Source organism: Engystomops pustulosus, chromosome 3 (genome assembly GCF_040894005.1).
Source record: "Engystomops pustulosus chromosome 3, aEngPut4.maternal, whole genome shotgun sequence".
Lineage (NCBI taxonomy): Eukaryota > Metazoa > Chordata > Amphibia > Anura > Leptodactylidae > Engystomops > Engystomops pustulosus.
The window spans coordinates 109,539,511-109,566,449 of NC_092413.1; the positions used below are offsets into that span (position 1 = coordinate 109,539,511).

General features: G+C 38.5%; 1 protein-coding gene across 2 annotated transcripts in view; it reads left to right on the forward strand.

The window, feature by feature from the left end:
* The window catches only part of CDK19 (cyclin dependent kinase 19), a 117,319-nt gene that overhangs the window by 30,690 nt on the left and 59,690 nt on the right, over nt 1-26,939 (forward strand). For both annotated transcript variants that reach the window (XM_072141786.1, XM_072141785.1), the window contains exons 3-4: nt 6,984-7,094; nt 11,447-11,587. In XM_072141786.1, the coding sequence (XP_071997887.1) occupies nt 6,984-7,094; nt 11,447-11,587 (252 nt within the window). The remainder of the gene's footprint in view (nt 1-6,983; nt 7,095-11,446; nt 11,588-26,939) is intronic.

The window sequence follows — 26,939 nt, forward strand, 5'->3', positions numbered from 1 at the left end:
CTACTTTGGTGGAAAAGCACAGTTGCAATTCTTCCTCAGCCGCTTCGCTCCAACACATGATCTACCATTTCTGGAGTAGAATCAAACTGTGATCATATTGCCCCAGGGGTGGTAACACCACCAAACTATACCCATCTGTGACATTCGCAAAAACCAGGCAAAGTTCAATCCCCTCTGATCATACACTTTGCTGCCTACCAAAATTCTGGAAACCTGTTGCAGTGATTAACCCTTTAACAACGTGTGATGTATACTTAAGTCACAGGCTGAGCCCTCTCCATACCCGGTGAGTGTTTGCTGCATATTGCATATTACTGTAGCATGGAAGTATATGGTAGGATCAATCAGACAACCTAGGTGGTCTGAAAAATAGTAAAAAATAAAATAAAGAAACCCGAAATATTCTGATCACCCCCATTTCCCTAGAACTGATATAAATAAACCGTAAAAATCATAAACATGTTGGGTATTGCTGCATCCCAAAATGTCCGATCTATCAAAATATAATAACAGTTATTCCCGGCATTTAACCCTGTAACGGAAAATAGCGCCCAATGTTGTAAATGCCACTTTTTCCACATTTTGCAATAAATAAAAAAAGTAATAAAAAGTGAACAAAAGGCCGTACAATACTCAGTGGTAGCATTGCAAATATAATCTTAAGTCGCAAAAAATTACACCACACACTCCATACACTGATGTATGAAAAAGTTATTAGCTCCAGAATATGGCAAAATTAAAAAAAAAATTTACAGGAAGTTTTAATTTAACCCAAACCCTCACATAAAAAAGTTATAGATTTTTGAAGGTGTGAAATGAAAAATGAAGACTCAAAACCAAAAAAGGGCCCGGTCGTTAAGGGGTTAGAATCATCCGTGATGACAACAATCCATACAGATATCTATTTTGTAAATTTCCCACTTCACTATGCAAGTTATAACTTTCTTCTGAAAGACATGCGGATGGTGGGATGTAGAACAAAGTCGTGGATAAATGTCTGATTGACACCGCAGTGGTATTCCCATAGATTTCCCTTTTAAAGATATAGAAATAAAGATATCTGGTTTTATTATACAGTTAACTTTTCTCTGACCAATGGTTCCTAGTGAGGCCATTTCTAGGCCTTTTTTGTGAAATTTGTCTAAGATGGTGAGATGTACATGCGTACCAGGACTATTCCCAAAGGTTCTGAGTGTTTTGAATGATATAGAAGCTGGCTATGTATCAAGAAAATTCTGTTTTCTTTAAGGCATTTTCCTATGTTCTTCAAACAATACAATCTTGTTGAAACTAAAACAAGTTTCAAGTACCGTACTTGATCTGTACAACCAGAGGTTAAAGCAGCTGGTTATAACCAAGCACTTAAGTAATGGTGCCTAAAGAATTGTGGGGCAGCATGTGTATATATACAGGTCAATTAAGTTTAAGAAAAGAAATGGAGCAAACCGGAGCCTAAATGATAAGCAGGTAGGAGAAATCAATAAGACCAGTTGTAGTACAGGCAGTCCCCAGGTTACATACAAGATGGGTAGGTTTGTTCTTAAGTTGAATTTGTATGCAAGTTGAAATTTGTGTAGTTTATAGTTGTAACCCCATACAGAATTTGTTCTGGTCTCTGTGACAATTGGATTTTAAAAATGTTGGGTTGTCATAAGAATCAGAATTAACAATAAAGCTTCATTACAGACACCTTTTATAACTCCTACAGCTGATTATTATATCCTAGGGCTAAAGTACAGTGAATTACCAACATCTAGGGTTCCATTTGTAACTAGGGTTCATCTGTAAGTCGGTTGTTCTTTAGTAGGGGACCGCCTGTATAATGGCATCTAACTCCCATTTTAAGGAAATCTACCAAGTATTTACATCTTTATTAACCATTAATGCTGCTGGGTAGCATGAATACAGCTATATGTTTATATAGAGGTTAACCATCCCGACACAATTTTACCATTGTAGTCAAGAAGTAAGGTATCTAGTAAACCATTTTTTAAAACACCCATCCTGACAAAATATATTTATAGACGATCAATGGTTGCAGTGGTGCCCCCTAGAGAAAATCACATGTGCATGGGCAAGATCACAGCATTTCTTTCAATGATTATTAATTTTTTTATGAGCACTATCCACAGTTGTTAAAAAATATAGAATTTTTTCCCTTGGTGTACAGAGGTTAACTTACAGTGCATGACATTTAGAAAGTTTACCCGCTTTACAAGGTTGCATGTGCTCACTCTATCTGTTGAGGACTGTATTTTTTTGTTGTTTTCAGTTGCCCAGATGTTCAGTTTTACAACAAAGGACACAGGGCGGCTAACATAAATTTGCATTTGGGATAACCTGACTGTTGATGAAATCCCAAAAACATTTACCAAATATTATACAGATTCTGTAACCTAGAAAACTTTTTGCATATGGGGCTGCTGACATTTCACTGAAAAGATATTGGGCTGACACAATAACAATCATATAATGGTATGTTAAGGGTAAACTTATGTGGAGACATTTATCGTCATACAGTTATATCATGCAGCTTCTAAAAGTCAAGGTTGCTTTTTGGAGCCTGTGTAAAGATTAGATTTGAGAAATGTAAATAACAGTGCAGATTATCGCTGCCATTCCAAGTATGCTATTCTTTTCTAGAAGAGAATAATGGATATTAAAGGGGTATTCCCATAAAGACAATTTTTTAAAATATACTCGGGATAATAAAATAACACATTCTCTAATACACTGTGATAAAATACAGCATTTCACATATATAATTCCAACCTGTCTCTATCAGTCCTGGTGTACACAATTTCAGTTGCCCCTGGACTCCAACCCTGGATCTTCTAACTTTCGGGTTGGCAGACATCTTGTCTAACACTGTGGAGCTAAGCTGTTCTCTGCTTCCTGCAGCTTTTCCTCCCCCCTGAATTCATGGATGAGCTCACACTGATACACACTGACTTCCTGCTGGCAAACAGCAGCAGCAGCGAGAGGAGAGCTACAAGCTACAGGCAGATAAGTTCTTTATCCCCGGATGGGGAGGGAGGATCCTCAGATCTAATAGTATGAATGTATGTGTGTGTGTGGTAGAGCAAAGATGTAGCTGAGCTGCAGTGTCATTGTGTGTAATATGCATCTCAGGGATCTCATTATCTAATCTCTGATCTGTCTCTTCTCTCTTTCTACGTGTCAGACACTGGTACAAAGTTCACAAGGTAATTGAAAGTGTATATAAACTTTGTACCCTGGTAATCTAACCACATTGTCAGCACATCTCACAGCACTACAGGAATTATAATGGGGAACATTTACTAACAGTGGTGCAAACTGCACTAAATGTGGTTTGCCTGTCTATAGTGCAGGGTGTGCCAGATTCATGAAGAATGGGTGCCAGAAATCATGAATCTGGCGCTCCCTGCACTGGCCCAACAGAGTTCACTAACTTTTTTGTGGTGCACCTTTAACATAGGGCGTACAACACAATTATCAGACTAGTCAGATTTGCATTATAAATATGGTGCTTTGTCCGACTGAGCAACGAAACGCCCCCTAGTTTGTGTCGCATAATGCCTAGTACAGCTGTGCCACAAAAGGGTCGCTTGCGACACAAAAGTGTCTCAGATATTTCTTAAATACCTGTGCAAGCAGTATGCACTAGGAAGAACCTGCCAAGGCTCTTAGTAAATAAGCCCCAATGTGTCTGCTGTAAATAAGCCCCAGTGTGTCTGCTTAGAGAGTCTCTGGAATTTTAAACTGACCATCACTGAGTTAAAAAAGCTAAATCCGCTCTGAAACTGAGTAAAATTGCACGGAGGCCGGAAGAAGCGCAACCTGCACGAAACGGCCGTTGCCTTTTTGTAGCATCACTCCTCACCCCCTCCCTTGCCTGTCCTATATTATGTGAGTATCCTTTTTTAACTCAATAAAGAAGAATCATCCTTGAAACTGGACGTTGGTGAGTGCCATCCTTTCTACATGACCTTTGCTTGTAAAATTGTAAGGGGTTGATCTTGAAAAATGATCTTTATTGTGAGAATTTTTTTTTTTTCTGTGGGCAAACCCCTTTAAATATGGAAAGTCTTCTTTTCACCTTCATTTCCCCCTAGAATTACATGTACGGTATTTGTATGTATAGTCGCACTACAGTTTAATTTCTGCCATAATGGAAATACTCCTGCTAGCATTTGAGGAGCATTTTTTGTCGAGGAGGAGTACTTTCTGGGAGAGTAACAACACTTATTACCTTCCACAGGATAGGAGAAATAAACAGTTTGCAAAAGGAGAGACTTCCAACACCTTGTAACCACTCTGGTGAGAGCTGCCAGGTTCAACCCTATTGGGGCACATTTACCTAGCTGTCCGCTGTGTGGGGTGGTGGAGTAAGTGGGCAATTGTATCAATTGTAGCTTAGTGGCTAATACAGGCAATCCCCGGGTTACGTACAAGATAGGGTCCGGAGGTTTGTTCTTAAGTTGAATTTGTATGTAAGTCGAAACTGTATATTTTATAATTGTAGATCCAGACAAAAAATTTTGGCCCCAGTGACAATTGGAGTTTAAACAATTTTTGATGTAATGGGACCAAGGATTATCAATAAATCTTAATTACAGACACCTTATAGCTGATCATTGCAATCTGGGACTATAGTAAAGCATTCAGAAAGCTTCACCAGAGGTCAGAGTGGTCTGCCTGTAAGTCGGGTGTCCTTAAGTAGGGGACCGCCTGTATATTTTTTAAAGAATTTAACAATAGCACAGTGGGCCTATGCAACTGCAGCACAGCACAATACTATCAAATTTTAGAAATTTCAAGTAAAGACATTTGGGATGTACAGGGGTGTTGGAAGCTGTAAAGGCTATGAAGGTAGGGCTTTCATATGGAATAGTTTTACCTTATGGAGTCAAGCCATTTCTTAATTGAAATCTCAATAATATATACACAAATGTAGCCTTCGGAAAAGTTTCTACTTGCATATTTCTGCCTTCTAGCTAAACTGATGCTGTTCATATGATTTTCAGTTTGTCTAACATATGAGTTATCACATGAGCTTGTTGCTGCAAATAAATGTCTTCACAGCATGACTTACAATGAACTTGAAACCCTTGTTACCAAAGTTTAAGAGATTTTTATCTAGGGCTTAACTGCCCTAGGTGGATCATTACAAGGGTAAACTGTCTGACTGGAACCCACCTGTTAAATTGAATCTTGGGGCCCACCTACTGCTATGCGGAAGTATTACATATACTTACTCCCTGAATGTTTATATGCTTAGACCTCGTAAGAAGCAACATATGCTTTGGTTTGTTTTAAAAGCACTCAAGCATTTAGTTTTAAACACATCTGCAGAGGAGTAAATTCTAATGCTTTTCAAAATGAAATTCAGGCCCATCTTTTGAGAACGGCCGTAACCCTTTGCTGTCTATACCCTTTTTAATTTTTGTGCTTCCATTATTGGTTCCCCTTTAAAAAAAAAAAAAAAATCCATAACTTTTTTATTTTTCTAAGTTCGGAGCTTTAAGGGCTTGTTTTCTGTTGTCCTTCCTATTGGCTCTGTTTTTATGGCTTTCACTGTGCGCATCAAATAATACTTCCTCTTTATTTTTTGGGTCAGCACGATTACGAGGATACCACATTTATATAGGTTTTATTAGGGTTTAATCAGCTGTAAAAAAAAAAAAATCTAAAATATTTTCTATGAAAATACCGTAAATATCATTTTGCCAATGTGCCACTGACCCATTTTAACAGTACAGTGGTTTGCAGTAAGTCATAGCATAGCATAAGTCAAGCATAATACAAAATATTGTACTATTTTGGTACTCTTTGCCAAGGGGTCGAATAATTTATTTAGAAATTGTTCAAAGCATACAAGCCAAATTAACATAAATCAACTTTCTCAAATACAGTACTTTTTTCATTTCCTTTATTGTACGCACCTTCAGATTTATAGTGTATCTAGTGCAGAATGACAGATGTTATTTGCAATTAATGTCTTTTAAGGAGTAGCCCTCTTTTTTTTGTATAATGGTGGGGTTAAATATTATTGTATGTATAGTTTCCTAGTTATACTATAGGTTGGTATAACAAAATTGGAATTGATTTTATCTATTTTTATATGCAAACAATTGAATTGAAAAATTAATTGGTGCCTACATGTCAATTGCAACTAATTTTAAATGAAAAAGCTTCATTTCACTATTTGATTTCCATTATGTCACAGGTGCTCCAGCGACCCACGACCTGGGTCGCAAGGGCACCCATGCACCTGTCTGTGCCCCCGAACCACTGCCTCTGCTCTCGCCTCTCCACGATCCTGTGCTGGCTCCAATGCCAATAATTGGCGCTGGCCTGCTGCCATTTCTGAAAAATTTCCAGTCTCTTCCTGTGTTCCCTGCCAGATCTTGTGCCTTAGAAAAAGCTTTGTCTCATGCCCTGCGCTGTTATTGTGATTTCCTGTTGTGACCCCGGTTCCGTTCCTGACAACGCTCCTTTGCTGCCTGCCTTGACCTATTGCTACGTCCCCGACTCTGATCCCGTGCTGCCCGTCCTGACCTCCTACCTGTCCCGACTACGATTCTACCTAACGTCTTTGTACCTCGTCTTGGCTGCTGCCGCGGACAAAGTTGCACCTGTAGAACGACCTGGTGGTACCACGGCGCAGCAAGTCCAACCTGCTTTGCGGCGGGCTCTGGTGAAAACTGGGTGCCACTTAGATTACGGTCCCAGGTGTCGGCTTATGTCATCGTCCGTGTTGGTCCGGTGGCTCCACTACCCCTGGAGCTTTACACATTATCTTACACATTATATTTCTAATGCTGATGTCAACATAGATGCTTTATTAATAACAATTTTCAAATGAAAGCGAGCAATAAAAGTATCAGTCATAAAACATGTCTTGATATGGTATTAACTTAATTTTAGCTGCCTTATTGATTTTTAATATACTTTTGCATACTGACCAATACCTTTCTATTTTTTACTTCTTCCTACAGCTGTTACGCGAGTTGAAGCATCCAAATGTCATTGCTTTACAGAAAGTATTCCTGTCTCACAGTGATAGAAAAGTTTGGCTACTGTTCGATTATGCAGAACATGATCTGTGGGTAAGTTTGGATTTACTTGTATGCGGTTTCCAAAAGCTGAAAAAATAGCTATGGATCCTGCAAATCAAATCATGAACAAATGAACAAAAAACCTTTAGGATTATGTAATATATTGCAATTTACAACTTGCCTAGCATTAATGAGCACTAAAATCAAGCTCAATATATAAATAGAATAATAATAATCTTTATATAATGCCATCATATTCTGTTGCGCTATACAAATCATAGGGAACATACGTATACAAATAAAATGCTACATTCCAAAACCGTACAAAACTTCATATAGAACAGTAGGAGCGAGGGCCCTGCTTGCAAGAACTTAGTTTATGAGGATGAAGGGGTATAAGAGCTTGTATAATGACCCAGCCATTCTTTAGAAGGGAACAGAATAAAATCATTTAATAAATAATAATCCTGCTGCATGAACCAACCATCAGCTGCCATCTTAAGTCCAAGGTGAATGTGACTGCAGAAAAGTCTACAGGCGGTCCCCGTGCTATGTACAAAAGGCTTAAGTTGAGCCTCGGAACTGTATATTTTTTTTAGTCTCTGTGACAAATGGATTTAAAAAAATGTTGGGTTGTCATAAGAACCAGGATTAACAATAAAGCTTCATTGCAGACACCTTTGATAACTGTTACAGCTGATCATGGTAGCCTAGGACTAAAGTAAAGTAAATTAATGAAATCCAGAGGGCTGTTTGTAACTAGGGGTCATCTGTACGTTGGCTGTAAGTAGGGGACCGCCTGTATCTGGTATTTGCCGGATGACAGACAGGAAAAGCACATAGGATGGGTCAGTAACGAGAGTTGACATTTCATGCAGTTAGTGAGTGTGATACCCTTGTCTAAAGATGACACCAGCACAGGCTTAGCACCAGAACCAATTTCTGTATGTAAACAAAGAACCAGGCTCCATACAGAATTATAGCACCAGAATACGGATCCTTTTAGAAATAGAGCAACAAAATGGGCTCCATGTACGGCACCTAAGCAATGGTTATAACACAAAACCAACACCTGAAATAGCCTCTGTACACAATTTAAAGGAAACATGACAGCTCCCCATTTGATTTACATATACGTATACTTCTCAAGCTTGACACTTTTAACTGTTATGTGGGGGCGTAAGTAGGAGAGGCACATTTGCACAGACACTTTATACAAAAACACTCCTATATACACACATTTATGTGATTATATACACACATAAAGTTCTGAACTCACACACTCAATTTTATATGCATGTGCAAACATACACACATGTATATATTTATAGGCACATATTTATGTGTTCATATATACATTTATACACTAATGCATACAGTAGATACAAAGTCAAATGGTATATACACATACAGTATATTCGCATCCATACATTTAAACACACATCTAGACATCAAATTTGCAAGCATACTGTATAGTACAAACACATTATATATATATATATATAATATACACACACATACACATGTATATAGCATATACCTATACATAAAGTATACACTCACCATACGTACACATACATGCAGTATAAAAACACTATATGCACACATACTGCTTATGCATACAGCATCTACACACATAATGCATATACTTACAGGATATAAAACATATACACACATACATACAGCAAATACAAACGTACGGTACAGACCAAAAGTTTGGACACACTTTCTCATTCAAAGAGTTTTCTGTATTTTCAGGACTATAAAAACTGTAGATTTACACTGAAGGCATCAAAACTATGAATTAACACATGTGGAATCATATGTACAAAAAGTGTGAAAGAACTGAAAATATTTTTTATATTCTAGGTTCTTCAATGTAGCCACCATTTGCTTTTATTACTGCTTTGCATATTCTTGGCATTTCCTTGATAAGCTTCAAGAGGTAGTCACATGAAAAGGTTTTCACATCACAGGTGCCCTGTCAGGTTTAATAATTGGTATTTCTTGCCTTATTAATGGGGTTGGGACCATCAGTTGTGTTGTGCAGAAGTCAGGTGGATACACAGATGATAGTCCTACTGAATAGACTGTTAGAATTTGTATTATTGCTAGAAAAAAGCAGCTAAGTAAAGAAAAACAATTGTCCATCATTACTTTAAAAAATGAAGTTCAGTCAGTCTGAAATATTGGGAAAACTTTGAAAGTGTCCCCAAGTGCAGTTGCAAAAATCATCAAGCGCTACAAAGAAACTGGCTCACATAAGGACCGTCCCAGAAAAAGGAAGACCAAGAGTCACCTCTGCTATGGAGGATAAGTTCATTCAAGTCACCGGCCTCAGGAATTGCAGGATATCAGCATCTCAGATTAGAGACCAGGTCATTGCCACACAGATGTCTAGCAACAGACACATTTCTATAACAACTGTTAAGATTAGACTGTGTGCAGCAGGCCTTCGTGGTAAAATAGCTGCTAGGAAACCACTGCTAAGGACCGGAAATGAGCAAAAGAGACTTGTTTGGGCAAAAGAACACAAGCGTTGGACATTAGACCAGTGGAAATCCGTGCTTTGGTCTCATGAGTCCAAATTTGAGATCTTTGGTCCCAACCACCGTGTCTTTGTGCAACACAGAAAAGGTGAACAAATGGACTCTAGATGCATGATTCCCACCAAGAAGCGTGGAGGAGCAGGTGTAATGGTGTGGGGGTGCTTTGCTGGTGACACTTTTGGGGATGTATTCCAAAATTGAAGGTATACTGAACCACAGCATCGGCATGCTATTCCATCCGGTTTGTGTTTAGTTGGACCATCATTTATTTTTTAACAGGACAATGACCCCAAACACACCACCAGGCTGTGTAAGGGCTATTTGACTAAGAAGGAGAGTGATGGGGTGCTACGCCAATTAACCTGGCCTCCACAGTCACCAGACCTGAACCCAATTTAAGATGGTTTGTGATGAGCTGGACCGCAGAGCGAAGGCAAAAGGGCCAACAAGTACTAAGCAACTCTGGGAACTCCTTCAAGACTGTTGGAGGGCTATTTCATGGGACTACCTCTTGAAGCTCATTAAGAGAAGGCCAAGAGTATGCAAAGCAGTAATCAAAGTAAAAGGTGGTACTTTGAAGAAGCTAGAATATAAAACATATTTTCAGTTCACACTTTTTTTGTATATAATTTCACATTAATTCACAATTTTGATTTTGTGAATCTACAATTTTTATAGTCGTGAAAATACAGAAAACTTTGAATGAGAAGTTGTGCCCAAACCTTTGATCTGTACTGTACATACAGTATATACACCATGTACATACACATACATACCATGTATACTCATAAAGCACAAAACAAAAAATGTGTGTGTGTATATGCAATATCAAACAGGTGGGTGAATGAGTGGCTGTGTCAGGAATTCAGCCGGCTGTGTCGGCGGGTGGGAAGGAGGGCTTTTGGGTGTGCTGTCAAGGGAGAAGCGGGAGACTGTGTGGGTGGAAGGCAGGTGGTCGGATGTGCAGATAGGAGGATGTTCGGCTGTGCCAGCAGGTGGCCGGTTCTACAGTTGGGCGCAGAGGTGGGGTGCAGACGGGTCCTATTACATTTCGGGTAGCCAGACCCCTATTCATGCTGTGCTCTTGCTGTCAGCAGGGAGAGAAGGGTCTGGGAGAACGGTGTTGATCATTTTTTTGGTTCTGCTGTCCATCCGATACCCCTGTGCAATGCGGGCCCCGAAGCAGCCGCTATGGCAGCTACAGCTGTTGTGTCCCTGCTACTATTCATACTGCAAAATCTACACCACTAACTTGTTAATCTTTAACTAAACATTACCAGCCTTGTATGCAAATGAGGTCCTATAGTCCAATCTACACTACTCTGAGGGGAGCAGTCTGGTGTACTCATGAGATGACAGCCCGGCAACTCCCTCCTATTTCCTCATTATCTCTAAGCCTTGTGCTTGTGCACATTCTTCTTCCTGAACCAGCCTTGTCATCGAGCCTCCTGCTTGCATAGCGCATGCGCTCCCCCCTCTGTAAATTGGCAGGATTTCCTGAGAGATTAGGGTAAACAGCGACCGCAAGGGGTGTATACGGCTAGCCTGGAGGACGGTTTAGCCATAAATATAGATAACGTCACAATGCTAATTGGCATAATTGCCGGGGATAAATACAGTAGATTTTTGGAACTTCAAGCAACAGAAAGAAAAAAAAATGTGAAAGTTATTAGCAGGAGTGCTGCGTGGTGCAATCGAAATGGTAGGAAAGAAGCATGTGATAGGTGTCCTTCAAAGCTTCAAATTCAAGCTTGGTACATAACTACAGCACCAGAACTAGGCTCTGTACGGAAATACTGCAACAGAAGCAGGCACTGTACAGAAATACTAAATTATATTTTTTTTATGTTTCAGCATATCATTAAGTTTCATCGTGCCTCAAAAGCAAATAAGAAGCCCATGCAGCTACCTCGATCAATGGTGAAATCTTTGCTGTACCAGATTTTGGATGGAATTCATTATCTGCATGCAAACTGGGTACTTCATCGAGACCTGGTAGGCAATCAAAGTCTAGATTCCCTATGACATGTGTGTTATTCCTCTTTTCTGTAGCCCCTCCCCCCCCAAACTTAAACCTCCCCAACAACGGGGGAAATGTTTTAATCTTGATTAGAGGAGCTGACTGCTTCCTTCTGAAACGTTCCTGTAAACCCCATCTGCGTCCTCCCTATAAAGGGACAGAAGATGCCCTTGTTGTGCAAACTAGTTGCCTCATGTAGAAATTGCTCTGTGAAGTCTTTTTTTTATGTACTTGTTTTGATAAATAAAAAAACAAAAACTTAAAGTGTGTGTGCTATCCTACTTTTCTTCATATTAAACAGTGTATTTAGCTGGTAGGTAATTTGGGAGCTAGTAGATTCCCTTTACTTGGTAGACCTATTTCCTTACTGAGCAAAAATTTCATTTGAAATATTATCCAGGTCTGCAAGGAGTTAAAGTGGCCCGCAGGATAAGGTATAATAATCTGATTGGTGTAGACCAATCATGCATTAGAAAGAAGCATTCTTTTAAATACAACCTGTCACCAGCAACCTCATTTTCAGTAAAGATCAGTTGCGGAAGCCCATCACACATGCTGGGTACGGTCACACTTTGCAGTTAAAACTGCATTGCAATCAGCTTTGAGATGGTTTTAGGTGCAGTTTTGTCAATTGAACAGGTGAAAGACATTAACTGAATGGATGAAAGACATTTGTGGAACAAGTTTCCCGTTCAAAATCAAATTTACTCGTTCAGTTCATGTCTCACCTGTTAAATTTACAAAACTGCACCCAAAACCACCTCAAAGCTGATTGCGATGCAGTTTTAACTGCAACTTGTGACCGCACCCTCTGTCTTCTCTGGGCATTTGCATTACAATATAATTGTGTGTTATAACCTACAATGCATGCTGACAGAATCCTATGTGTAGTCCCAGGGGTTGGGCTTTGGTGACTTGTCTGTGCTAGACTCCTTACCTCTCAGCTACTTTTGTGCTCTAGCGATGTGTTTGCGAGCAAGCCGGCTGTTGTTTGTGAAGGACGGGAGCCGGCTCCTTTCAGTGAGCCAATGGCTTACTTAACCCCACCCCTAACCAGCTTACCACGACACCTTTAACCTAATATAATCGTGTTAAAAGTGGAGTGGTGTGGGGTGATTGGCTGGACTGGACCTCTCTATTATATATTTAATATGAAGTCGTTCAGGAGCCAGAAGAGCCGGCTCTTCTTAGTCAGCAGAGCCTAATGAGCCAGCTCACTAAGAAGAGCCAGACTTCCCAACATTATTGTGCTCCTGTACAGCCCCTCCCTCCCCCACTGATGTCAGCTCACCAGGCTGTGAGCTCTCTTCCTGTGATGGAGCAAGAGGGAAGGCTTGACAGGAGCACAAAGGTGAGAGCTGAGGAGCGATCAGCGCAGAGAAGCCACATGCTGTTTTTGAAATGCTTCCAAACCAAAACCCAACACCTAGGACTACACAGAGGATTCTGTCAGGGTGCAGGGTAAGTTATAACACTATTATATTTTATTGCAAATGCTCAGAGAAAGAAGAAAGGCATATTTGCACTGCAGGTGGGATGGGCATCTGCAACCTGTCTTTAGTGAAAATAAGGTCCCCGAGGACAGGTTCCCTTGAAATAAAAAATATTACATTGGTTATTATTATTACCTGCACTTATGATCTATGAAATAAAGAAATGTTTTAAGGTAAGGTAATTGTTTTCATTTTGTTTAGGTCAATATTCCTAGACACCTTATTTTCAAATAAAGTAGAATAAAAGAAAGATGCAGACAAATAATAGTAAGTTATGGGATGGTAATGGTTAATGCTAAGCTGTGGAAATAGTCAGATATAGGTCGCTGAGATTTATTCTGGCACAAAAAAGCTGTATTTTCCACCCTAAAAATGTCATATTCTTTGATAAATGTTTTGAGCCTATTTCTGTATATACATCTGCTAATCTGGGACCCTTACCATTAGCTTGCTTCTATCTTTACAAAGAATCTATGATCGATGTATGAAAAACCTATTTGACTGCTTGAATAGGATATTAAAACCATATATTTTTCTTAGCCCACAGGTTTTAACTATTTTGGCTAAGAAAAGCCAAAAGGCCAAAGGTTAACTATATTTCAGGCCTTTATCTAAAGCTATAGGGCTTAGACCATTTCCCTGATAGGTAATTGGGTTACTGTGGCTAGAAAGGGTATGTAGAAGCAATGGCACTGAAACACTTCTTATCCCATATGCATTCCTTAGGTCAGGGTTGGTGTGTGGAGTGTTAACTCTGTATAGCTATACAGTGGTACTTTGTGCTCCAAACAAACACAATAGTGCACAATAGAAATATCATGAGAAAAGGAATGGCGCGGTACTCAATCAGCTTGATTCTGAAAGTTATTACGGCATTCCAAATAATTCCAGGGATGATGAGGTGAATGCAGAGGTGCACAAACAAGTGATGGTCATTTCACACTGATAGTGCTGTTCCTGCTGCCACCTATTGTATATTTCACCTGTCACTCAAATTGCATCACCTGCAACAACACTCTCATGTGATTACGTAAATTAAAATGAGCTTGATGAGCTTCACTTAAACCAGACTTTTACAGAAAAATACTCCTACTAACTTCTAAAATCTTTTGACGCTAAACTAAGCAAAAATAATCAATTCTCTAATTTACTCTTATTAGCTATTTGCAAGTGTTTAGCAGCTAGCAGAGGTTTTAGCTTGTCCCCTTAGGCTAATCTGCATTTGTCATGCTTCCTGGTAACCATGGGAAACTATATGGAATACCTAGAGATGACTTGTTAGGAGGGGCAGTAGGAACTTTGGTGATTTCACAAGAATGTGACTCATCACCTGCTACAGGTTGGCCTACCGGGGGGGTCCGTGACTCCGATCGCAGCCCCGGGGTCGGCCAGTGCCCCAGGGCTGCGTGCTACACTCCGGGAGCCAGGTCCTGCTTTCTAGCTCAGTGTGTTACATAACACAGTGTAATGCAATTTGTAATAAGAGCTTGAACAGGCGATCAGAGCATTGCCTGTTCAAGCCAACCTGTAAAAGTAAAAAAAAAAGTTTTTAGCTTTATTTGTTTGGGTGTTTTAAAGTCCCCTAACATTACTGGACCAGCTCGGTGAACGCTGTAAAAACAAAACCCAAAACACTTGCCAAAAATGTAAACTTTTCAAAAAACCCCTTCACAAAAATGTTCGAAAAGTGATCAAAAAAAGTTATGTACGCCAAATTGGTACCACTGAAAAGGACAACTCAACACGTAAAAAATAAGCCCTAAACCAGCTCTGTCAACCAAAAAGTATAAAAGTTATGTCTCTGAAAAGATGGTGACGGTGACAAAAATAAATGAGATTTTCTCTATATTAGTTTTTCTTCAGTAAAATTGTAAAAAATACATAAAAAACTATATAAATGAGGTATCATCGTAACCGTAGTGATCCATAGAATAAAGATCATATGTTATTTTTATGGTACGGTGTACAGCCCCCCCAAAGAATGCAATAAGAAAGGAAAACAAAATTGGCGATTTTCTTTTCCTATATACATTTGAGGGTGCGGTCACACGTTGCAGTTATAACTGCATCGCAATTAGTTTTGGGCTGGTTTTAGGTGGTACTGTTTATTTTAACAAGTAAAAGACATCAAATCAACAAGTGAATAACATTTGTGGAACAGCTTTCTCCTTCAAAATCAAATTCACCCGTTCAGTTCATGTCTTTCACATGGAAAATTGACAAAACTGCACCTAAAACCACCTCAAAACTAATTGCGATGCAGTTTTAACTGCAACATGTGACTGCACCCTTAGAGCTAATAACACCTCATCAATAAGCTAATGACCAACTAAAATGAAGTATTTGTAAAGTGCATCTCATGTCGCTGAAAATAAGCCCTTATTTGTCCAAATTGCCAAAAAAATAAAGATTGTATAGCCAATAAAAAGGGACAATGCATAATCTGCTCTGAATGGCGTAGCTTCCCATCAATGCCCTGGCGTGTGCCCATACAGCAGGTTACCAACACATATGGGGTATAGGCGCACTCAGCAGAAATTGGGTATCAAATTTTGTGGAGCGATTTGGTATTTTATCCACTGAGAATTTGTACATTTTTTGAAAAACACCTTCCTTTTTTCCAAAAAAGTAAAAATTTCAAAATTGCACGCGATTTTGTTTTATCCCCTGTAAAACAATTAAAGGGTTAACAAACTTCATGAAAGTTGTTTTACATATGTTAAGGGGCGTTGTTTTACATATGTTAAGGGGCATAGTTTCTATAATGGGGTTTTACTTTTATTGAGGCTTCTTAAAGTGACTGGAACCTGAGCAGGTCCCTGGCAGCATTTTGTGTATTTTATGAAAATGTGAAAAATTGCACCCAAATTCCCATAACATCCTACAAAAATGAGAGAGTGCATAAAAAACCATGTCCGCACATTCGGTTAATGTTAATTATCAAGTTTTTTTTTTGGCTGTTGTGACTATGTGTGGAAAAAGAACATTTTGAATTTCGAAAATCAAGAATTTTTCAGAATTTTTACCAAATATCCGTTTTTTCATAAATAAACGCACAACATACCACCAAAATTTTTAACTAACATGAAGTACAAAGTGTCACAAGAAAATAATTTCAAAATCACTTTGATATGTTAAAGTGTTCCAAAGTAATAACCACTTAGTGACACAGGGCAGATTTGAAAAAAATGGGCCGTGTCAGGAAGGTGAAAAGTGGCTTCGGCATTAAGGGGTTATACACAGGATAATTTGCTGATCGACGGGGGTCTCAGTGATGAGACCCCCACAGATCACTAGGTTCCAATGGGGTCCCAGGTACCTCCGTCGGATCCCCATTACTCCCCGAGTGTAATGGAGCAATTCTATGGCGCTGATGGAGATTGCAGAGTGCTCCACTTTTCAGTTAATTATTTTTTACAAAAGTTTTTAAAATGTCCAATAAATTTTATTCCACTTCACAATGGTGTCCCACTTGTTGTTTGTTCGTCACCAAAAAAATTACAATTGTATATCTTTATGTTTGAAGCCCGAAATGTGGCAAAAGGTAGAAAAGTTCAAGGGGGCCAAATACTTTCGCAAAGCACTGTATAGAAAGAAAATAAGACATTACAGTGTAACATTATCACATGAACAAAAGGAGTAGCATTTATCCACCCACCAGCTCAGGGATAACTTAACAAATAAACTATTACAGGAGGTCACCGAGTTAAGAGCAATCGACTTTCAAACAACCCCTAGATACAGATGGACCTTTCTGCCCATTGTGACCTCTGGTGAAGCTCTCTGGACTCTCTCACTTTAGTCACAGGCTGCAAAGATCAGCTTTGGGGTGGCTGTAATGAAGCTTTATCAATAATCCTTCTTCCCATGACTGCACAAGATTTTGAAAATCTAATTGTCACAGGGGCAAAAAAAATTTGTCTGGAGTTAAAATGATAAAATATATGAGTTCTTACTTACATACAAAATCAGCTTAGGTTCTTTAGTTTTGTTCCTATCTTGTGCGGGGACTGCCTGTATTTTCATGTTTTTTAGTTTTATAAAGCAACTTTCTTCAGACTGGCTTTTGCAAGAGAGTGCTATTCACATTGCCTACAAATATGAGTAGCTTCGAGTAGATTGTTTGTGGTATGCTATGAGAATTTTGTCATCTGTCTGTGTGGCAGAACAATGAATAATGGGCAAAGGAAAGCAGCACGTAACTTGGGAATTGTTCCCACGGGAATTAAGTTCTTAAACAATGTCTTTTTATGCACAAAAAATAGTCTAATACCATAACACTATAGGGTCAGTAGCAGTTTATGCAACAAAATAGAGCAAACAAAATAAAATAGGAAGGCACCCGTAGAACTGTGCCTCGGGTAATACTGTCAGGAAGGTATCACAGTTAAAGACACAGCGGACAGATTAATTCCACGGAACAATGATGTGCAACATCATGATGCAACAATGATGTGTAACAACATTACCAAACACCCAAAAAAACGGGGTCCGGGAATACATGCAAAAAAGTAAACAAGCAAAAGTAGGTAAATGCAGGTAGTAAATGACGTCAACGGTTTTTTGTAAAATAGGAAACCATTTTATTTACATCCACAAAACAGTGGTCAAATATACCAATGGTGACAAAGATGTACAGATGGGTGTTAACATGAAATAAACCACCTTCTTCATGATACATGAGGGTGATATGTAAAATGGTGTGGGAACTTGCAGTCTATATGTTCAATAGGCGTAATAACAAAATCACGGTAGCTGCATTTATGTTCAATAGCTGTGTGTCGTATAGCCACTTCCCTAGTGGTTGAATAGTGCATCCAGTATATTGTAAATTACAGGAACACCCTACAAGATAAATTACAAAGCCTGTACCGCAATTGATAAGTCAATCTAGTGTTTTAGAAAAGGATCATGGCCTAAAACTTGCCTCTGTTTTTTTAAACCCCTTAACGCCACAGCCCTTCTTCGTTTTTCACTACCCACATTCAAAAATCTATAACTTTTTTTTTTCCATGTACAGAGCTGTGTGATGGCTTATTTTCTGCGTAACAAATTACACTTCAAAATGGTGGTATTTCATATTCCATGCCGTGTACTGGGAAGCAGGAAAAAAATTCCAAATGCAGTGAAATTGGTAAAAAAACGCATTTGTGCTGTATACTTGTGGGCTTGGATTTTACGGATTTCACTGTACAGCCCAAATGACATGTCTACTTTATACGGGCAAATTTGTATAGGTTTTATAATGGTTTCATACATATTAAAAAATGTAAACCTCCTGTACAAAATTTTTTTTTGGATTTGGCCGTCTTCTGGCGCTAATAACTTTTTTATACTTTGATGTATGGAGCTTTGGGAGGTGTCGTTTACAATGTTGTCATTTTTAGGACTGTGCAACCTTTTGATCACTTTTTATACATTTTACATATTTTGATAGATCAAGCATTTTCGGACGCAGTGATACCTAATGTGTTTATGATTTTTACTGTACATTTATATCAGTTCTAGGGAAAGGGGATGATTTGAGTATTTAGGTTTTTTCATTATAATTTTTTTTTTAAACTTATTTTTATTTTTACTATTTTTCAGACTCCCTAGGGTACTTTCACCCTAGGGTGTCTGTACGATCCTATCATATACTGCCATACTACAGTATGGCAGTACAGGCGGTCCCCTACTTAAGAACACTCGACTTACATACGACCCCTAGTTACACACGGACCTCGGGATATTGGTAATTTATTGTGCTTTAGTCCTAGGCTACAATGATCAGCTGTAACAGTTATCAAATGTGTCTGTAATGAAGCTTTAGTATTAATCCTGATTCTTATGAAAACCCAACATTTTTAAAATCCAATTGTCACAGAGACCAAAAAAGTTCTGGCTGGGATTACAATGATAAAATATACAGTTCTGACTTACATACAAATTCAACTTAAGAACAAACCTACAGACCCTATCTTGTATGTAACCCGGGGACTGCCTGTATATTGGGATTTTACTCCTCATACATTACAATGTGCTGATAGCACATTGTAATGCATGGGTTAACCCGAAGACACGAGGCTACCATGGCAACAGATCGCCGCTCTCCGATGACGTCACGGGGAGCGACGATCCTCGCCGGCGGCATTCAGCGGGGAAACACCCGCGATGGGTGCCAGCATCGGTGTTACCGGTATCACAAATGACCACTTTTTTGTTCTTAATAAAAATTAAAAGGTTGAAAACTCTACTATGCATAATTATTTACAACATGATTACTTTAAAAAAATATATACTGTTATCATAGGCAGTTTGTTCAAAAACATTTCAATTATACTCTAATTGTTGATGACTGGAAAATTACAATGACTGCAATTCATAAAGGTAATTTTGGAAAATATGAGAAAATATTATTTGCATAATAATTTGGAACACAGTGTAGTATACCTATTGAACACACAGACTGTAAGATCCCACAACGTTTAAATGTCTTAAACAATGCAAAAGATTATATTATATTATTATATATTATTGTTCTAATACTATATTTTTTTCTATTGATCTGTATGGTAAAAATTACATACGACTTACATACAAACTCAACTTACAGAACCTACAGAACCCATCTTGTATGTAACCCGGGGACTGCCTGTACTGACAACCCGGACTTCACTGCTATAGATGTAGTGGCATGGCATTTGTGGCCAGGTGCACTGCAGCCAATCAGTGGCTTGAGCGGTGAGCTTTTCATAAATGGCATGTTGCTGTTGAGTCTAGGGATTGACTCCAGCTCTTTGACCATAAATGAGAACTAGTCCAGCAAGGACTGGAAAAATGGCAAGAACAATTATACTGGCACTAGAACAAAAGAGATTTAAAGTGATATAGGGCACATGCACACAAAAATGTAAAAACAATTATTCTTGGTGATGAACCCCGTAATGGAATATAGGGCCTAAATTCATGAATCAACACTTTTTTCGGCAAACAATTTTTTAATTTATTTTTTTTATAAAATGTGAAAAAACGGTTTTACAGTTAACAAAATAGTATTAATCAAAACATCATCCAGTCCCACAAACAATGATGCCTTACACAGCTTTGTACACTAAAGTATGAAAAAGATGCAAGGCAATGGAAATCAAGGCATTTTTTCTAAATACAAGGTTTTTAAACTTTTTAAAACATAACTAAAATGTATATAAATTTGTAATCCATAGAATAAAGGAGAGCTGTGTAGTTTCGAACAAACATTGAAAGCTGTAAAAATAAAGCCCATCAGAATATGTTGCAACAGTGTCTTTTGAAATTGGTGAATTCCACCACATTTGGAATTTTTTTACGGCTTCCCAGTATATGGCACAGAATTTTAAATAGTACCACCAGAAAGTACTACTTGTCTCCCAGTTAACAAACCCACATATAGCTTTGTACACAAAAAAAGTTATGGCTTGAGGAAGGAAAAGAGTGGAAATGGAATGCAAAATACAAAAAAACCCCTTGATCTTGAAGGGGTTAAATGGGGATCACAGCGGGAATAGGTTGGCCCCTTAGGCTCATTAGCATAATTTACCAAGTTGATTTTAAAAGGAAGGGGACCATGGACTACAAATATAAGAAGATTACCACAGCCACGGTGTCTGGATCTATAAGTAAGTGCCCCTGGTTTATCATCATAGATTTTTATGCTAGATTTCCTTTAGAGAAGAGCTGTACAGAACAGCAAAATGTGACCTGGTTATTCCAGGACCAATAACCCTTAATTAATGAAAGGAAAATGGATCAGTATCCATATCCATTATTTTAAGACCGTTTGTCTTATCTGTTAACCCCTTACTGACATGTCATAATAGCGCGTCACATGTCAGCTGCGGGTGTATGGAGATGGCTCATAGGCTGAGCCCTCTCCTTACAAGGTGGGCGTTTGCTGCATATTGCCAGCACCAACTGCGGGTGTTAAACATGTAAAAAACCCGGCAAAGCTGCCGGAGTCATTTAAATTCGTGCTACACATGGGTGCCACCATCTTGGATTCGATTGCCACTCCCTGTGAGGTAATTTTGGGGCGGTGATCAGTTGATATGACAGCCTTGGGTCATACGAAGGTTTCCTTTTAACTCAATCATTACAATGTGCGATTTTCACATTGCACTAAATGATGTGGTAAATTCCCAAATACTGCCATATTGTAGTAGTACCCCAGGGGGTCTGAAAAATAGTAAGACATTTTTTTTTAAGTTAAAAAACAAATTAAATAAAAAATAATTCAAATCACTCCCCTTTTACCTATAAATGATAAAAATATAAATAAACAATATAAATCGTAAACATGTTAGGTATCGCTGCATCCCAAAATATATATCAAAATATAATAAGTTATAATAAGTTATTCCCGGCGTTAAACCCTGTAAAAGAAAATGGCGCCCAAAGTAAAAAAATGGCACTTTTTTAACATTTTTAAGAATAAAATTTTTTTTTATAAAAAGTGATCAAAATGCTGTAGAATCCTTTAAATGATAGCATGAAAATGATATCAGGTCGAAAAAAACCTCTGTACACCGAAGTATGAAAAGGTTATCAGCAGCAGAAATATTTTATTTTGTAAAATGCATTTTTTCACCATTTTCACTGAATTTTTAGATTTTTTTTTCCTGCTTCCTAATACACGGCATGGAATATTAAATACTGTCACTATGAAGTCCAATTTGTTACGCGGAAAACAAGCCCTCATACAGATCTTTAAATGGAATAATAAAAAAGTTAGACTTTTGAAGGTGGGGAGTAAAAAATGGAACTGCAAAAAAGAAAAATGTCCTTGGCGTTAAGGGGTTAAAAAGTAGAGCATGTCCTCATTATATCTATTTTCCATGGATCACTTGTAGGGCCAGATACATTAAAACTTGTGGACTGCATTATTTTGCAAAAAAGTGTTGCAAAAAAAAAGGAATCTTGTACTGATTAATTATACATAATAATCTGAGATTGGAAAGATTCACTGTTGTGAGCGTGTGCACCCATTTTGACAGATTATTCACACTAAAGTCCACATAAAAAAACACCTACTGTATCAGGGATATTCCTATATCACACGTTTATGATTTCTGCGCATTCTAAAATGGATTGGGAAGTTCTAAATAAGTTGTTGTCTTTCTTTATCCCTAGTATTATTTACAATATTCTGCATTTTGCTTGTAAACTAAAACATTTATGTCTGTAAAATCTATTAGTCTGGTTCCAGGCTCCTTGCTGGAATAGTATTTTTGTAGAATTGAATAGATTGATTATATATCATAAGCACAACCTTGGTAAGCTTCTTATTTGGTTTACAAAGCATAGCAGTATTCTTGGTTTACCAAGGCTATACAAGCTGTAGTGCTTACATTTGCTGAAAACATCAACCAGCATTTTCCTGTTTATTAAAAATAACACTGAGTGTATATTTTTATTCCAGTGGATAGACTTCCCTCCATTGAAATGATGCCATTGCATTGTTACTACTGGAGAATATGCTCCGGTAAGATAACAAGCTTCTATTCTCTTCACAGACTTTTATAAGAAAACGTCATTCTTCTCATGGCTCCATAGTGCATTCCTCACATTTCTATACAGACGCCATGATTTGACATATCAGGATTGGTACAGTAGTTTGCAATGTTTTTTTCTTTATATTTTATTTTAAACTACGTATCAGGTTTTTAATGGAGGAGGGGCATATGAGACAGGGTTGGACTGGGGGGCCTAAGTCTGGGCAATATTACCTGTATATTCTAAGGCCACATTTCTAGAATGCATTTTCCTCACATTTTGAAAGGCACAGCAAATGTATACCAAAACACCTCAGTATTAATGATTGTAAAAACATGGATGTTTTTTGAGATATGCAATGTATTTTAAAGTGTGAAGGCAGCTTAACCCCTTAAGGACGTAGCCATTTTGTAGCTTAAGGCTCAGTCCCATTTTTGTATTCTGACCTGCGTCGCTTTATGTGGTTATAACTTTTGAACACTGTTACTTATCAAAACAATTCTGAGATTGTGTTTTCCCCACATGTTGTGCTACATTTTAGTGGTAAATTTTGGCTGATAAGTTTTGCGTTTATTAAAAAAAAAAGAAATTTTTTATTTTTTTTTTAAATTAGAAATCATTGCGTTTTCAGGCAGATAGATTTACCACCTAAATAAATTGCTGAATAACATTTCCCATATGTCTACTTTACATTTTCATAATTTTTGAAATGTCTGGATAATTTATTTTGACGTCACGCGGCTTACAAATAGATTATCGATTTTCTTTATTTTCAGAATTTTGGGGATAAATACTGTTTTAAATGAAATTTTACATATTCAGCATTAAAACCCCCCCTATTTTTACTTTTTTATTTTTTTTGTGTTCACCGTATAGCCTAATAATCATATTATCTTTATTCTATGGGTCGATACGATTACAAGGTTACCATTCATGAATATTTTTTCTTATGTTTTACTAAATTTGCCAAATAAAACCCTAATGTGGGGAAAAATCTGTCATTTTTGTATCGTCGTCTTCCAAGTGGCATAACATTTTTACTTTTTTGGCTACAGAGCTGGTTGATGGCTTGTTTTTTGCGGGACATGTTGTACTTTGCAACAGTATCACCCTGGAGTACATATGTTTTGTTGATCACTTTTTATTGCATTTTTAGTGGGATTCAATAGGTAAAAATCATAATTTTTGGCAGGTTTTTAACATTTTTTTTTACGGCGTTCATCGTATGGGTTCAATAGTTATTTAATTTTATTCTACGGATTGTTACGGATGGAGTGATACTATATATGTGGGGTTTGTGTTATGATTTAGACTTTATTGAGCGTTATATATCTCTTTATATGTTTTGGGGCTTATGGGCATTTTTAGTGATTTATAAACATATTTTTTTACTGAAGAACTTTAAAAAAAAATTTTACTTGTTCCACCATGGCATTGACCGCGGCATTTAACGGGTTAAACACCTGTGATCGGAGCCCACTCCGACCGCGGCTGTTACCCAAGGATGTCAGCGGTAGATTACTGCTGACATCCCGCGACCCCCGATGCCCGTTCGGCTCCTGTGCAGAGCTGAAACGGCATCGTCTCTGCGCAGTAGCTGTACTGTGCTGAGCACTATTCCCAGGACTCAGCGCAGTACAGCTACGCCGCAGAGCGCTAAGGGGTTAGAACCATGTGCATAAGATGCGATTGAATTCTGTTTTAAAATGCATTTTAGGCGCATCTGGTGAATCTCCTCCCAGAACATCTGCATTACCCACATTCCCCTAAAATCTAAGTCAATCTGGATGTTGGGTCCAGCATTTGGTAGGACCTATTCAAAGCAATCAGTCCCTCTGCCAGCTCCTATTGTAGACCCTCACCTCCCCCTCATATTGTGGCCCTTCATCTCGCCCTCATATTGTGGCCCCTCATATTTTGACCTCTCACCTTCCCCTCATATTGTGACCTCTGATCTTGCAGCCTCTTATCTCCCCCTCATATTGGGGCCCCTCATCTTCCCTTCATATTGTGGACCCTCATCTCCCCTGTATATTGTGACCTTTCCTCTCCTCCTAATATTGTGTCCTTTCATTTACTCCTCATACTGTGCTCCCTCATATCCCCCTCATATTGTGACTTCCTCTCACCCTCCGCTCCTCTCATATTGTGGCTTCTCTCATCCCCCCCCCCCATATTATGGCTTACTATCATCTCCCCCTTACATTGTTACCTCTCATCTCCCCCTCATATTGTGTCTTTGCTCCTCATACTGTGGTCCCCCATGTCTCCCTCATACTGTGGTCCCCCGTGTCTCCCTCATACTGTGGTCCCTCATGTCTCCCTCATATTGTGGCACCTCTCATCTCCTCCTCATATTGTAGCCTCTCATTTCCCTCTCATATCCCCTATAATGTGGGCCCCCTCTCATATCCCCTATAATGTGGGACCCCTCTCATATCCTCCATAATGTGGGCCCTGTGTCTTATCCCCCATAATGTGGGCCTCCTCTCATAACCCCCCATTGTGTGGGTCCACTCTTATAACCCCCCATACTGTGGGCCCCCTCTCATACCCCTTCATATTGTGGACCTCCTTTCATACCTCTCCCATATTGTGGCCCACCCACTCATCCTCTTTTCTTTGTTTCAAATGAATTTAAACACCACATACTCACCTGTCAGGTCAGCAGCTCTCCTTCTTATCTTTCTCTGTGCTGTGATGTCAACCTGATGATGACATCATCACTCCGCATCTGCTGGCATCACAGATGCAGGGGAACAGTGATGATGCAGAGAGCAAATTGCTCTCCGCACCATCTGGTTATTCAACTTTATCTGTGCCTTTTCAGCACGCAGGTGAAGGGCTGGATTAATAGGTGTCAGGGCCCACCGGTGTTTTCACCATAATGCGAGGGGGTGTTCACCAAGCAACTTTTGGGGAAGTAAGTCCATGGACTTTGTGTCACTCATTTAGTGTCATAAAAATCTTTGTGGAAGACGCTTATTTGAGCATTGCTATAGATATTAAAAAGGACTGTTTGCCAATGTACCGCACAAAACTGGGGTGAAATAGAGTTTTAATATCTTAAAGGAATTTTTCCTTGTTGTGTTTCCGTCCGCCTACCAAAACTTTGGCAAATTTAGTTAAGAATTAAAATGAGAAAAGGTTTGTCCCTGTTATTGAAACATTGAATGGGAGAAAGATTTTCTGGATTCGGAAGGTATTTTAGGTTACAAATGTTGAAGATTTATACAGGCAGTCCCCAGTTTACATACAAGATAGGGTCTGTAAGTTTGTTCTTAAGTTGAATTTGTATGCAAGTCTGAATTGTATATTTTATCATTGTAATCCCAGCCAGAACTTTTTTGGTCTCTGTGACAATTGGATTTTAAAAATGTTGGGTTGTCATATGAACCAGTATTAACAATAAAGCTTCATTGCAGACACCTTTTATAACTGTTACAGCTGTTTATTGTAGCCTAGGACTAAAGTACAGTAAATTACCAATATCCAGTGTTGCATTTGTAACCAAGGGTCGTATGTAAGTCGAGTGTTCTTAAGTAGGGGACCGCCTGTATACATCTCAAGCTAGTATGGAGGATGGGGAGAGAGATCATTATTTGCGAGATAGAGATACCTTGCTTGTCTACATTCGAAAAGGAGACCCATGATACCCCCGATTTCTTATGGGTTTTGTGAGGTTTTGTTGAGAACTCCAAAAGGTAAGGTAACTGGATTGGATGGAGTCCACTTCAAACCAGCCACTGTTAAATTTTATTTAATTTATTTAAATACCCCCATCAATCAGAGAGGCACTGATAGTCTTGATCTCCAAACATGATAAAGATCAGTAAAATTGATTCTTATATGCCCATTGCATTGATTAATTCAGACAATAAATTACTGGCCTGAAAGTTCTGTCTGAAAGGTTAAAAAAGTTTTATGCAAACTTATTAATGTAGATCAAAATTGCTTTATTCCTTGTGTATAAACTATTGACAATATCAGGAGGCTGTATTTGAATTTGTAGCTGACTCCAATCCGGTTCAGTGTTGATCTTTTATCTCAATCCCAAATCCCCCCGTGTCTCGCCGCTTTTATGTGACCAGACTTGATTGACTGGACAACACACCAATAACGGTGCTAACTTCAAATATACAGGCAGTCCCCGGGTTACATACAAGATAGGGTCTGTAGGTTTGTTCTTAAGTTGAATTTGTATGTAAGTCAGAACTGTATATTTTATCATTGTAATCCCAGCCAGAACTTTTTTGGTCTCTGTGACAATTGGATTTTAAAAATGTTGGGTTGTCATAAGAATCAGGATTAATACTAAAGCTTC